The sequence below is a fragment of the Callithrix jacchus genome, chromosome 7, assembly GCF_049354715.1.
Source record: "Callithrix jacchus isolate 240 chromosome 7, calJac240_pri, whole genome shotgun sequence".
Lineage (NCBI taxonomy): Eukaryota > Metazoa > Chordata > Mammalia > Primates > Cebidae > Callithrix > Callithrix jacchus.
This window is the reverse complement of record NC_133508.1, coordinates 155,950,038-155,963,240: the sequence shown is the minus strand read 5'-3', so window position 1 is coordinate 155,963,240 and position 13,203 is coordinate 155,950,038. Positions and strand designations below refer to the sequence as shown.

Genomic DNA, 13,203 nt, shown 5'->3' with positions numbered 1-13,203 from the left:
GAGCCTTTTTAGCGTTCTCTAGTAATAACAACAGTAATTGCTAATGCACGTATGCACTTTGCATATAGTAACATTTAATTCTGTGAAGTATGTACTGCTAGTATCACTGTTAAATAGAAAATGGAGTTACATCAAGGCCAAGCCCCTGCCCAGTGTGTCTCAACAGGAACATGGTAACTCAGGATTTGAATCACAGCAGTCTGTCTTATATCCCACACTGCTTTTCAGTACAGATCAGCTTACTCCGTATTAGTTATCTCATTTCTGCAAGCAATTAGATTTCTCTGCTCTGTTGAGTCAGTTACTAGTCAGTTGACCTGCCTTCCAAAATTTTGATGATGTTTATCTGTTCTTTCTCCTTCTCTTTATCTGTCTGTGCTAATGTCTATTGTATTGCTTTACTGTCATTTTGGGAACAGAAGGAACAGAAAGAAATGCCCGTATTCAGTCTGTATGTTTAACAGAAATTTCTCAGAGTTCTTAATACTTTCTCTGTTTCATGCTTTCATTTGTTTTTTGTTTTTGTTTTCCCAATACTTCTAAATTTATATATGTTTCAATTGTTTCCAGGTTGCCGAACAGGTGAAGCCAAATTGACAAAAGGATTCAATCTAGCTGCCCGGTTCATCATTCACACAGTGGGACCTAAATATAAAAGCCGCTACCGCACAGCAGCCGAGAGTTCCCTTTATAGCTGCTACAGAAATGTGCTTCAGCTGGCAAAGTATGGTCTACTCACTTCCGGGACATGGCATATCGTACATTGTTAAAGGCCCTCGCTTTTAAATATCAAGGCCCCAGTTTTTAAAGATTAAAAACCTAGCAACGCAAGTCAAATTTTAAGGAACTAAGGTGATTTAGGAGGACCCTGATAATATAATTATTCTTTCAAGCTTAGCAGGATAATGGGATAGATTTAAGTGACTTGAGAATTTAACCTTTTTCCATTTTTATTCAGTTTTTATGTGTAATATATGTCCTCCAAAGGCAGTTAAATTGTATATTAATATAATTATTGAGTAGTGCAATTGGGTTAGCTATTATAGTAGCTTTGTGGAAGAGGGAGGCAAGGAGAAGTTGAGCTGCATTTTGAAATTAGTTATATATTGTTGTGTATGTATCACAAATGTTTGAAGTGCAATTTTTGTGTTTTCCGTTTCATTGCAGAGAGCAGTCAATGTCTTCTGTTGGCTTCTGTGTCATCAATTCTGCAAAACGTGGTTATCCTTTAGAGGATGCAACACACATAGCACTTCGTAAGTAATATTGGAGATGCTGTACATGAATTGAATCTTAAAAATTTTTTTAAATTCTGGACATGGCGGCTTACACTTGGAATTCCAGCAACTTGGGAGGCTGAGGCGGGAGGATCACTTGAGGCCAGAAGTTTAAGGCTGCGGCAAGCCACGATGGCACTTATGAATAGCCACTGCACTCCAGCCTGAGCAACATATAGTGAGACCTCATCTCAAAAAAGAAAAAGGCAACAAAATTTTTTTTTCTCATTAGTTAAATAGTTACAGTCAAAGAAAATTAAGTGACTTTGGCACTCTGGAGGAAAGTTTTTACTGGCAAGTCGCAGAGCTCTCAGTTTTTCAGGTTGACATTTTTATCCATTTGAATAAAGGGTTAGAAGACTTGTCTATTCATTTTTTTAATTTAACAGAATTTAATTGAGCAAAGAATGAGTCTTGAATTGGGTGGCCCCCAAAACCAGAGTAGGTTCACAGCAGCTAGCCTCTTGAATTTGAAAGTGATGCTAAGTGAGAAAGTATGGCTAATGCGTTGAGTAATTAAATCAGACTTTAGAATAATCTTACCAGTCTGCAGTCAGACTTCATGGTGTCATATCTGTATAACACTTAGCAGTTTAGTAACTTTCACACATGCTATTTGAAGGTAAAACTCTGCATTTAGGTTTTAAAAGGACTAGGTTCAATTAATATGAGCCAAATGTATATATGTGACATGAAAGTATGGCATTCAGCTAAAGAGAGTCCATGATCTCACTGTATGTATGCAGGTTTAGACCACATCTGAAGTTTTGTATATATTTGTGTGTGTCGTATTGCATGAGCCACTGACAAACAGGAGGCCAAACAGTTTCAACCATTAGAGGTGTTTCTCCTAAAGAAGAACATGCTCATAGCAAATATGATGTCCATCTTCAAATATCTGAAGGAATCTCATTGTGGACTTATACTCTGTGCTACATTTTTCAAGCAGAAGTTCTTTAGGGTATTATCATATACTACAATGAGCATCTGGTGAAAGAATACTGTGGACCTTCTCTCAAGAAAAATGTGCATAAATACAGAATTTCCATGTTATTTCAGGAAGTTTACAGATCCTCATCAGGATTGTAAATAAGAACTTCAGCTGTGCAAGGCTAAGTCTAAGACCAAGTTATAAGGAGGAAAATATTGGTCCCACTTGAGATCATACTATCTGTAACAGAAAAGTATTTTAGTGAACTTCTTATCACTAGGATCATCCATGCAGAGAGTACACGACCATCCGTTGCAGCTATTATAGAAAACACTTCTCATCTGGAGACAAACTATACTAAATGATGTTTAAGACCCTTTTTTATCTTTAGAATTTAAAGTTGCAGAGCTGAAAGCCTTATTTCCACAAATATCACAAAGATATTTGAATGTATAAATTATTATATAGCCTGGAATTTAGGGTGAGGATCTATTCAGTCTTAGTCTTTTTAAATTATAAGCTATTTTAAAATCCAGTATTCTAACTGCTCAAGGATTTTATAGTAAATTTGTTTATTTTATCATTGTTTATATACATTATATTAGACTGAGCTTGAGGGGCAGGGATCTTACCTTTCTTTCTTCAATGCTTGTCATATGGTACTTGCTGAAGAAATACGTATTTTACAAAGAGACAAGTAAATTCCACTTACTTTCCTTAACAACCCAATGTTTTAGGTAGTCTGGTGTCCATTATACAGATAGAGAGGCTCAGAAATTTCTCCTGTTCTCAGGCTTATACAGACTTGGAGCATATATCCAGACCTTCTGACTCCCAAGTCGGGTAACCTGTGTGTTATAGTAGATGATTCATTACGTTTGCGTTAGAGCTGCTTCAGCGGAAGACTGCTGAGTGATAACCTGCCTGTTTTCTAAGCAAAGCAAAGTTCCTGCCTTGATACCATTGATCCCGACAAGGCTTCTGGCTGCTCTCTGTATTCTCTGATTTTGCGTAGGCCTTGCCCTGTCGTCCCATAGCTTTTATATGTCTATTTTTATTAAGGTAATCTTAAGGATTATATTTTAATGAGGCAGCATGATTTTTTAGAAAAGGCTCTGAATAGGGAGTTAAGAAGACTAGTTTTTAGTTCTAATTCTACCAGGCCAACTCTAGCTCTGTGGCCCCAGACAAATCACTTGATGCAGTACTATAGGAGAGGTCAACTTTGAGAGTAACCGCAGATAAAGATTAATAGTAAGTAAAAGGGACTTTGATGAAGCAATTTCTAGAAATTTAATTAACAAAAAGGAAATGTACGACGCTTAAAGTGGGCAAATTAACTCATAGTTTGTAAGGCACATTTGACTTATGCCTTAAATCTAGTGGCAAAACTGTAGCATCTCATTCAAATAGACACACAGAAGACGATGCCCTTTGTTTGGTTACTTTATCAAGCATTTGGAAGACAAATGGCTTGTATACTTTTGAGGCATATATGGGCCAAGAACAAATCTAATGGTATAACTCTAAGTCCTTAGTATCAAAAGCTTTCTTATTAAACTTATCAAAATTGATTTCATTTGAAGCCTAAGTAATGTGTTTTTGATAGATAATATTAAGACTTATGTTTTTTTTTCTTAGTTCATGTGCAGCTTGTTCTTCACCAGAAAAAAACTAAAGAAACATCTGCATTGAAATAAATTTATCAGGTTATTTATTCATCCAACAAAAATTTGAGTGACTACTATGTGCTGTATACAAAAGAATACAGTGGTGAGAAATAAGATGAAGGTGTTTGTTCTTGTGGCGGTTCCAGATGGGGAATTGTGATGTCCTAGGTGTCATTCTTGCAAGTTAAAGGGTATTCATTAGATATTTAAGCACAGGACATCATGATTGGTTGCAGATAATAGTGCACAGATGAAACTTTGAAAGGGACAGCGTGGCCTGGTAGTTAGTACTAAAACCTTAGATTCATGACATCAGTCTTCACTGCTTTTGCAGAGTTAATTTTCTAAATGAATTCCACTGAGAAAATTCAAGTTGGTTGCTATTTAGCATTGTATTTTATCTTCCAAAGGAAATAATATAATTATATTCTGGAAAACCAATATGCACGAACATTAAAACTTGGTGTCAAAATAAATAGGAAACCAAAAATGTTTTTGTTTTTTGTTTGTTTGTATGTTTTTTGAGAGAGAGAGTCATACACTGTTGCCCAGGCTGTAGTGCAGTGGGGCAGTCACAGCTTACTGCAGCCTCAACCTCCTGGACTCAAGCAATCCTCCCTTGTCAGCCTCCCAGGTAGCTAAGACTACAGGTATACGCCACCATACCTAGCTAATTAAAAAAAAAAAAAATTGTAAACACAGGGTCTCATGTGTTGCTCAAGCTAGCCTCGAATTCAGGCTCAAGTAATCCTCTCGCCCTCACCCCCCAAAGTGCTGGGATTATAGCCATGAGCCCCCATACCCTCCGAAAATCTTTTTTTGAAAGTTCATTTTTGAAAAAGTATTGAAGCAGAATAGAGGGTGAAATAAAACATAAATTTGTTATCTAACTGGAGGAGAGTTAGGAGTGTTTGTTTAGTCCTTTAGCAAATGGGTTTGCTCTGTTAGGTTCTGGAGATGCAGTGTTGAACAAAGCAGGCAATATGTACCTGAGCCATGAATTGTTACTAGTTATTTTGAATGATTGCATAGCATATCATAAGGTGTGCTAGGCCCCAAAATAAAGTAATATTAGGATAAAATATACTTGGTCTTCAGAAAGCTTAGTCTAGCTATAAAATGTGAGAAATTCTTTAAATGAAGGCTGTTCAAAAGACTCCAGGAGGGAACAAGGAAGGCTGAGGATGGCTCCTGGCTGAGTGCTGAAAAATGCGTGGGAGCTCACCAAGAGGAGAATGGCGGATGAGTCACATTCTAGTCAAAAGTAACCACGCAAGCATAGGCAGGGCATCATAAAAGTAAGCGGCATGTTTTGAATACAATAAAGTAGATTTAGCTAAAGCGTAAGACGTGGGAAGAATGTTTGGAAGTAGGACCAAAGAGCTGACTGGGGGAAAGTGGATAGTTGGGGTTGGAGTGTAGAGAGTCATGCTAGGGTTTTTGAATCTTAACCTGTAAGCAGTGCAGAGTGATCACCAGTGTTTAGTAAGGAGGGTAACGTGAGAATGTAAGTCAGCCAACAGTGAGTATGTAGACCTGGGGGGAAAAGACACAGGAGAGCAGTTAGGAACTTATTGCCAAAGTCTGTGTGAGCCTTGAGAATCTGAAAGCAGCCAAAAGAAAGGAATAAATGTTAGAAATATTAGCAATAGAATTAAAAGTCATGGGAACTATGACTATGCAATATGAAGGAAGAGGTAAAGAAGACAATTCAAGATTCCAGCTTGGATGATGGTTGGATGTTGATATGTAACCAAGGTAAGTAATGGAGGTTAAAAGGAGCAGGTTTCCTGGAAAAAGATGGTGGTCAGGATTTGGGCCTGTTAGTGTCGGGTTTGGATACCTTGAATTTGAGGTCTGTGTGAGTTATCTGAGCAAGTACACCCAATAGACATCAGAGAATTGGGGTCTTTTGCTCAGAATAAAACAATATAAAGATTTGGGAGCCATCAACATTTGAGGTAATACCTATCCAGCAAATTAGTGAGCTAAGGAGAATAAGTATATCTAAAAAATATTGAAGACAAAACCCTGGAGGGCAACGTTTTTAGAAGGTGAGGGCATGCGTGTTAAGGACTAAAGCTAGGGACAGATCCAATGAGTTAAGAACTGAAGTAAAGGTCAGTAGGTCTTGCTATCAGGAAGTTGATACAGAAGAATTAGAATAACATAGAAATTAAGAAAAAATAATTGAGCTTTATTTATGGAGTTCTGTCAAGGGATGAAAGGCTGGGTAAGATATCTTATACTGTAACTGGATGAATGGAAAGACGTGCTAAATCATTCTGGCCAAAGAAAGGAATAAGAATAATATACTATATGAGAGAGAATTGTCAGTATCTTCTCTTGCCAGACATTGTTCTTGACATTGGAAATAGAGCAGTAAATCCAATAAAGCTTCTTCTGTAATGGAGCTTTCATTCTAGCGAATGAGGAGAAGACAGGGAGGATAACAGTATGCAAATAACTTCATAAAATGTCTATCCCACTTGCTGTGAAGGAAAGCAGATCAGAGAAGGGTTTTTATACAGGTATTATTAAGCAGAGTCCTGAATGAAGTGAGAAGTGATCCCTTACAAAAATAAACATTGAAGAGCTTGATTTTTATGTGTAAGTAATTTTTTAGTTATTGAGTAATCTTTCTGTTCTTTTTTTAGGCACTGTAAGGAGATTCCTAGAGATTCATGGGGAAACCATTGAAAAAGTAGTATTTGCTGTCTCTGATCTTGAAGAGGTATTTTGCTAATTGTTACATTGTTTAAATCTTATTTCTACCTTTAAGCATTTGCCTTTGGCTTATCACTATATACTTACTGAGTTTCCAGCAGACAAATCCTAATTATCTATGTATATATTTGACAGTGGGACTTACCATCATTCATTGAAAAAGACTATACTGGAAACTAAAAATAAGTCAAGAAGGAGCATTATATTCATATTTTTTATGACTAAACTGTTGTCACTAAGTGAAATCTTAAAAAGTAGAGTTGTTCTGCTTGGCCCCTGTGTTAGCTCTCAAAGCATCACCTGCTAAGCACTGCATGTTTGGGGAGTGTAACTGGAAAACTAACATGCCAGAAAAGCTTTGGTGTCTGGCTGACCGAGTGACAGCCTAGCCTAGTGGCTGGCACTGTGAGATTTGTATATTTTATTATGTGTAGTTAGGTTTAATATATTTCCATTTAATTTCAAGCCATTCTAGAAAATAGTTAATTCTTATCTCATTACACTTTAATTTTAGAGTGCTTTGTCTAATTCAGCTTACAGTGTTTCCCAGTTTTGTATCACTGAGCAAGTTACTTAACTTTTCAGCTTCAGTAAAATTGAAATACTAATAGTACTTGTATCCAGTTTTTTGTGATAATTAAATGAGCTAATACATTCATATTAGCTATCTACTAGTGAACTATCTATTCAAAGCGTATAAAATATATATGTACTTTGAATTTGCTGAAAAAAGGGCACATTTACTTTGTTTCATCTTCTTTATTTATACATAGAGTCTTCCAGTGATCTTTTACTGAGTGTTTAGCATGTATCAGGTTTACTCTATTAGGTCCTGGGAGTACGCCAGTGAAAAAATAATGGTCGTTTCCTCAAGAAGCTTTTATTCTTTAGTGGAGATAGATAATTCAGAGAAGTTAGGATAATTGTAATAAGTGCCTTAATGGAGATATGGGAAGGACAGGACATAACTCTAGCCTGGCATAGGGTTAGGAAATGCCTCCCATAGGAAGTGATACATAAGTTGAAATAATTGTAAAAGGTACATAAGGTTTGCCAAGGGAGAGAGGCAAGTGACAACAGTCATACAAGCCTGAGCAAAGGCATGGAAATAAGATGTAGCATAGAGTGTTTAGTATTGCTGTTGCATAAAGTGTGAGGCTCACAGTGGCGATGATGAACGTTAGATAGGGGTAAGATCATTCAAGGCCTTGTGTCCCCAGCTGTGAAATTTAGACTTTATTAATTAAGTAATGGGAGAGAAAAGAGCTGTACTCAAATGATGTCATCTAATTTCTGTTTTAGCTGTGTGGAGGATGATTTGGAAAGAGAAAGACTAATGGCAGGAAAAGATAACAGGCGGTAGCAGTACTCCACATGAGAAATGATCAGGCCTGAACAAGGGTACTGGTAGTGTTAAAATTTTAGATATTTAGTAAGTAAATTGGTGGTTGATTAAATGCATGTGGGAAAAAGAGGTAAACATGACTTGTAGGTTTTTGGCTTGAATTACTAGATGGTGATACCACCACTGAGATAGAAACAGAAGGCAGGAACCGTTTTGGAGATGGGATGAAGACAGGTTATTTTCTGAACACGTCGTCTTAGAGGATTAGTGGACTGTCAGGGCAGAGGCTCAGCCATTTGCCTTTGGCTTATCACTATATACTTACTGAGTTTCCAAGCAGACAAATCCTAATTATCTATGTATATATTTGACAGTGATAATTAGGATTTGTCTGCTTGGAAACTCAGTAAGTATATAGTGATAAGCCAAAGGCAAATGGCTGAAAGTTGTGCTGATCACTTTGAAGCCGAGGGGGGAAGTCTAGTTTAGAGATTTGTCCATTTTCATAGCATAGGATACAAATGAGATATGGCTCTTGCTTGCAGGGAGTTCGCAGACTAATGCTGAAACAGCCAGGTAAACAGAGATCACCCTACAGTGTGGCAAATGCTCTGCTAAGGTATGCCCCACAGTCCCATGGCAACTTATCATGACACCTGACCCAGATTTGGAGGAGCAGAGAGTAAGTCTTTGCCTTCAGTATACCACCTTTTTCTCAAAAGTTATTTGGGAATAATTTATAGAAGAATAAAGGGATAATGAAAAACCAGTTTATTAGACATTTTAGTAAGAATTTAAACATAACCTCTTTGTGTCAACTAAATACTGTTGCACAAACATAAAAGATGAAAGAATACTGTCACACATCCTTCTAGTAAAATGAGACTGTCCAGGTTCCTATCACAAAATAGTATGTGATTAAGTTGTTCTTGTTGAATGACTTCCTGACTGAGAATACCTGATTTCCCTTTTGTCCTTAGAAATACATGGTAGGCAGGGCGCGGTGGCTCAAGCCTGTAATCCCAGCACTTTGGGAGGCCGAGGCGGGTGGATCACGAGGTCAACAGATCGAGACCATCCTGGTCAACATGGTGAAACCCCGTCTCTACTAAAAATTACAAAAAATTAGCTGGGCACGGTGGCGCGTACCTGTAATCCCAGCTACTCAGGAGGCTGAGGCAGGAGAATTGCCTGAACCCAGGGGGCGGAGGTTGCGGTGAGCCGAGATTGCGCCATTGCACTCCAGCCTGGGTAACAAGAGCGAAACTCCGTCTCAAAAAAAAAAAAAAAAAAAAAAAGAAATACATGGTAGCTCATGCCTGTAATCCCAGCACTTGGGGAGGCTGAAGTGACTGGATCACCTGAGATCAGTAGTTCAAGACCAGCCTGGCCAACATGGTGAAACCCCGTCTCCACTAAAAATTTTTTTTTTTAAAATTAGCTGGATATGGTGGCAGTCGCCTGTACTCCCAGCTATTAGGGAGGCTGAGACATGAGAATTTCCTGAACCCAGGGAGCAGAGGTTACAGTGAGTTGAGATTGTGCCACTGACTCAAGCCAGGGTGACAGCAAGATTATGTCTCAAAAAAAGAAAAAAATACATCATCAACTCACAGATTATTGAATTTGAGAGATAATCTTGCTGTCTGAAGACTCAGAGTCTGAGACTTCTTCACCTTATACCGTAAATCTTACGATCATCATTAAGAGGGCTGCTATCTCGTTACATTCATCTTTGATTTATTTAATGATTCCAAAATGTTTTCTTCATTTAATTGTCTTCTTTTTAATATTATGAACTGCAGATGAAAAATTTGGAATTCTCAACTCTGTCCAGTAAAGTTAAAAATATACTACATGCCAGAAAACCATAGAGCAATATCTCTTATGACTAGAGATGCAAAAATTATCAAACCAAATCTAACAGCATATAAAAGAATTATATACCACCCCAAAGTGGGACTTATTTCAGGAATGGAGGCTTGGTTCAGCATACAAGAATCTGAATCAATGTAATATACCATATTAATACAATAAAGTATAAAAACCACAGGACCGTCTCAATAGATGTAGAAAAGAACATTGAAAAAATGCAACATTCTTTCTTAGTAACAACAGTCAACAAACCAGGAATAAAAGAGAACTTCTTCAACTTGAAAAAGGGAATCCTTAGCTCATATACTTAATGGTAAAATACTGAGAGCTTTCTGCGTAAGATCAGGAAGAAGACAAAGATTTTCGCTCTTGCCAGTTCTATTCAATGTTTTACCACAGTTACTAGCCCCAGGGCATTTGGCTCAGAGAAAGAAAGAAAAAGCACCCAAACTGAAAAGAACAAAGTACAAGTACCTTTATTTGCAGACAGCGTGATCTTACCAAAAATACTAAAGAGTACACACACACACACACACACACACACACACACACAACACTGTTAGATCTAACAGAGTTCCAGTGGGGTCACAGAATGTAAGATCAATATACAAAAATAAATTGTATTTCTGCACGCTAACAATGACCAATCCAGAAACAAAAATTAAGAAAACAATTCTACTTATAGTAACATCAAAACGTAATGAAATAATTAGAACTAAACTTAAAGATTCGTACATTTAAAACTTTAAGACCTCTTTGAAAGAAATTTTTAAAACCACAAATAAATGGAAAGACATCTGTGTTCACGGGTTAAAAGACCTAATGTTGTTAAGATGACTTTACGGACCATTTTCCCTACATTGTATTACAGACAACATAATCCCTATCAAAATCCCAACTCGTTTTTTGCAGAAATTGTCAAGTTGATCCTAAATGTATGATATGCAAGAGACCCAGAATAGTCAAAACAGTCTTGGAAAAAAAGAACAACATTGGAAGATTCACACTTACCAATTTCAAAACTCACCACAAAGCTGTAACAATCAAGACTGTGGTACTGGCGTAAGGATAAATGTGTAGGTCAATGGAATCAAATTTCTGACAGTGGTTTCAAGACAATTTAATGAGGAAAAGCATTGTCTTTTCCACAAATGGTATTGGGACTACTGGATATCCACATGCAAAAGAATAAAGTTGGATTTCTACCTTAAACCATATACAAAAATTAGCTCAAAAGGAATCTAAGACCTCAATGTAAAAGCTAAAGTTATAAAACTCGTAGAAGAAAGTGTAGATATAAATCTTCTTGATTGTGGGTTAGGCAGTGGTTTATTAGATATGACACCAAAAGCACAAACAGCCAAAATACAAATGGATAAATTAGGTACTCTTATAATTCAACAAAAGACAAGCAAATTTAAAAGTGAACGAAAGTTTTGAACAGACATGCTGTTTCATGCCTAGGTTTTAATTTACAAAAGTGACTGGGTGAGGAGGGAGAGAGGTCTATGGCAAGAAAGACTGTTTAAAAGAAAGAAAGAAAAGTTTAGTGTTTTGTATAGTTTCTCTGTAAAAGAGAGGCGTGGGTGCTATGCAGGGCCACAGGAGGAACACTAGGTTTCAGTCAGGAGGCAGAAGCAGGAGTGAGGAAATCCTGAACCAGAGCCTTTATTGTGTTTTCCTTGCGAAAGGCAAGGCAGGGCAGGACTTACAGTTTAGGACTGGCTAGTTTGAATAATTCCATTATTCTGGGCTATAGGAGTAATCTCTAGATTCCTGATACCTGACCCTGGGATGATTTAAACCAGGAGAAATATTTGCTTGGTATGTAAGAGTTAGGTAAGGAAATGATTAGGGCTGTAGATTTGGGACTGGTTGGTTGGCATATGCAAGATATATCCCTCACAGGGAGAGTCTTCTCAGGCTAGAAAGCTTTTTAAGATGTGAAAACATTATAAAATACAAAAAATGAAAAATTAAACATAATTAACATACATTTCTTTGAAGAAGATATACAGATGGCCAGTAAGCACTGAAAAGATGCTCCACACCATTAGCCTTTAGGAAAATACAAGTCAAAACCACCATGGATACCACTTACACCCACTAACATGGTTATAATTATGAAAGGAGGCAGTAATAACAAGTGTTGGTTAGGATATGGAGAAAATGGAACGCTCATAGATAGTTAATGGAAATGTAAAAATGGTGCAGCTACTTTGGAAAACAGTCTGGCAGTTAATGAAAAAGTTTAACTTATCATATAATGCAGCAATTTGATTCATAGGTATATACAGAAGAGAACTGAAAATACTTCCATACAAAAACTTGTACACAAATATTTGTAATAGCATCATTCATAATAGCCAAAAAGTAGAAACAACTGAAATGTCATCATCTGGCCGGACACGGTGGCTCAAGCCTGTAATCCCAGCACTTTGGGAGGCCGAGGCGGGTGGATCATGAGGTCAAAAGATTGAGACCATCCTGGTCAACATGGTGAAACCCCGTCTCTACTAAAAATATAAAAAATTAGCTGGGCGTGGTGGTGCTCCCAGCTACTCCGGAGGCTGAGGCAGAATTGCTTGAACCCAGGAGGCGGAGGTTGAGATCGCGCCATTGCACTTCAGCCTGGGTAACAAGAGCGAAACTCCGTCTCAAAAAAAGAAAAACGACATGTCATCATCTGATGAACTGACAAAATGTGTGTGTGTGTGTGTGCATATGTGTTAGAATATTATTCAACCATAAAAAAGAATGAAGTACTGATAACTCCTATGACGTGGGTTAACCTGGAAAACATCATGTTAAATGAAAGAAATCAGACACAATATGCCACATACTGTATTCCTTTTTTTTTTTTTGAGACAGAGTCTCACTCTGTTAGCAGGCTGGAGTGGAGTGGTGTAATCTCGGCTCACTGCAACCTCTGCCTCAAAGGATTCCTCTGCCTCAGCCTCCTGAGTAGCTCGGACTACAGGTGTGCACCACCACACCCAGCTAATTTTTGTATTTTAGTAGAGACAGGGTTTCACCATATTGGCCAGGATGGTCTTGAACTCCTGATTTTGTGATCTGCCCACCTTGGTCTCCCAAAGTGCTGGGATTACAGGTGTGAACCACCACACCTGGCCCTGTATTCCATTTTTATGAAATGTCCAAAAATAGACAAATTCATAGTGACAGAAAGAAGATTAGTAATTGCTGGGGTGGGAAAGGGAGAAATGGTGAATGACTGCTAGTGGGTTTTAGAGTGGTGAAAATATTCTGGAATTAAATAGTGGTGGTGATTACATCCCCTTTGTGAATTCTTTATATGAAAAACCACTGAAGCTGGGTGTGGTAGTGTACACCTGTAATCCCAGCTACTGGGGAAGT

The 13,203-nt window shown here is 37.6% G+C and overlaps 1 protein-coding gene across 9 annotated transcripts in view; it reads left to right on the top strand.

Moving 5' to 3' along the window:
- Nucleotides 1-13,203, top strand: part of GDAP2 (ganglioside induced differentiation associated protein 2) — a 73,765-nt gene that overhangs the window by 15,766 nt on the left and 44,796 nt on the right. For all 9 annotated transcript variants that reach the window (XR_013520370.1, XR_013520371.1, XM_035252602.3 and 6 more), the window contains 3 exons: nt 571-724; nt 1,168-1,256; nt 6,536-6,612. Coding sequence is in view for 7 of the 9 variants with exons in the window: in XM_035252602.3 (XP_035108493.1) it covers nt 571-724; nt 1,168-1,256; nt 6,536-6,612 (320 nt within the window). In the remaining 2 variants the exon portion in view is untranslated. The remainder of the gene's footprint in view (nt 1-570; nt 725-1,167; nt 1,257-6,535; nt 6,613-13,203) is intronic.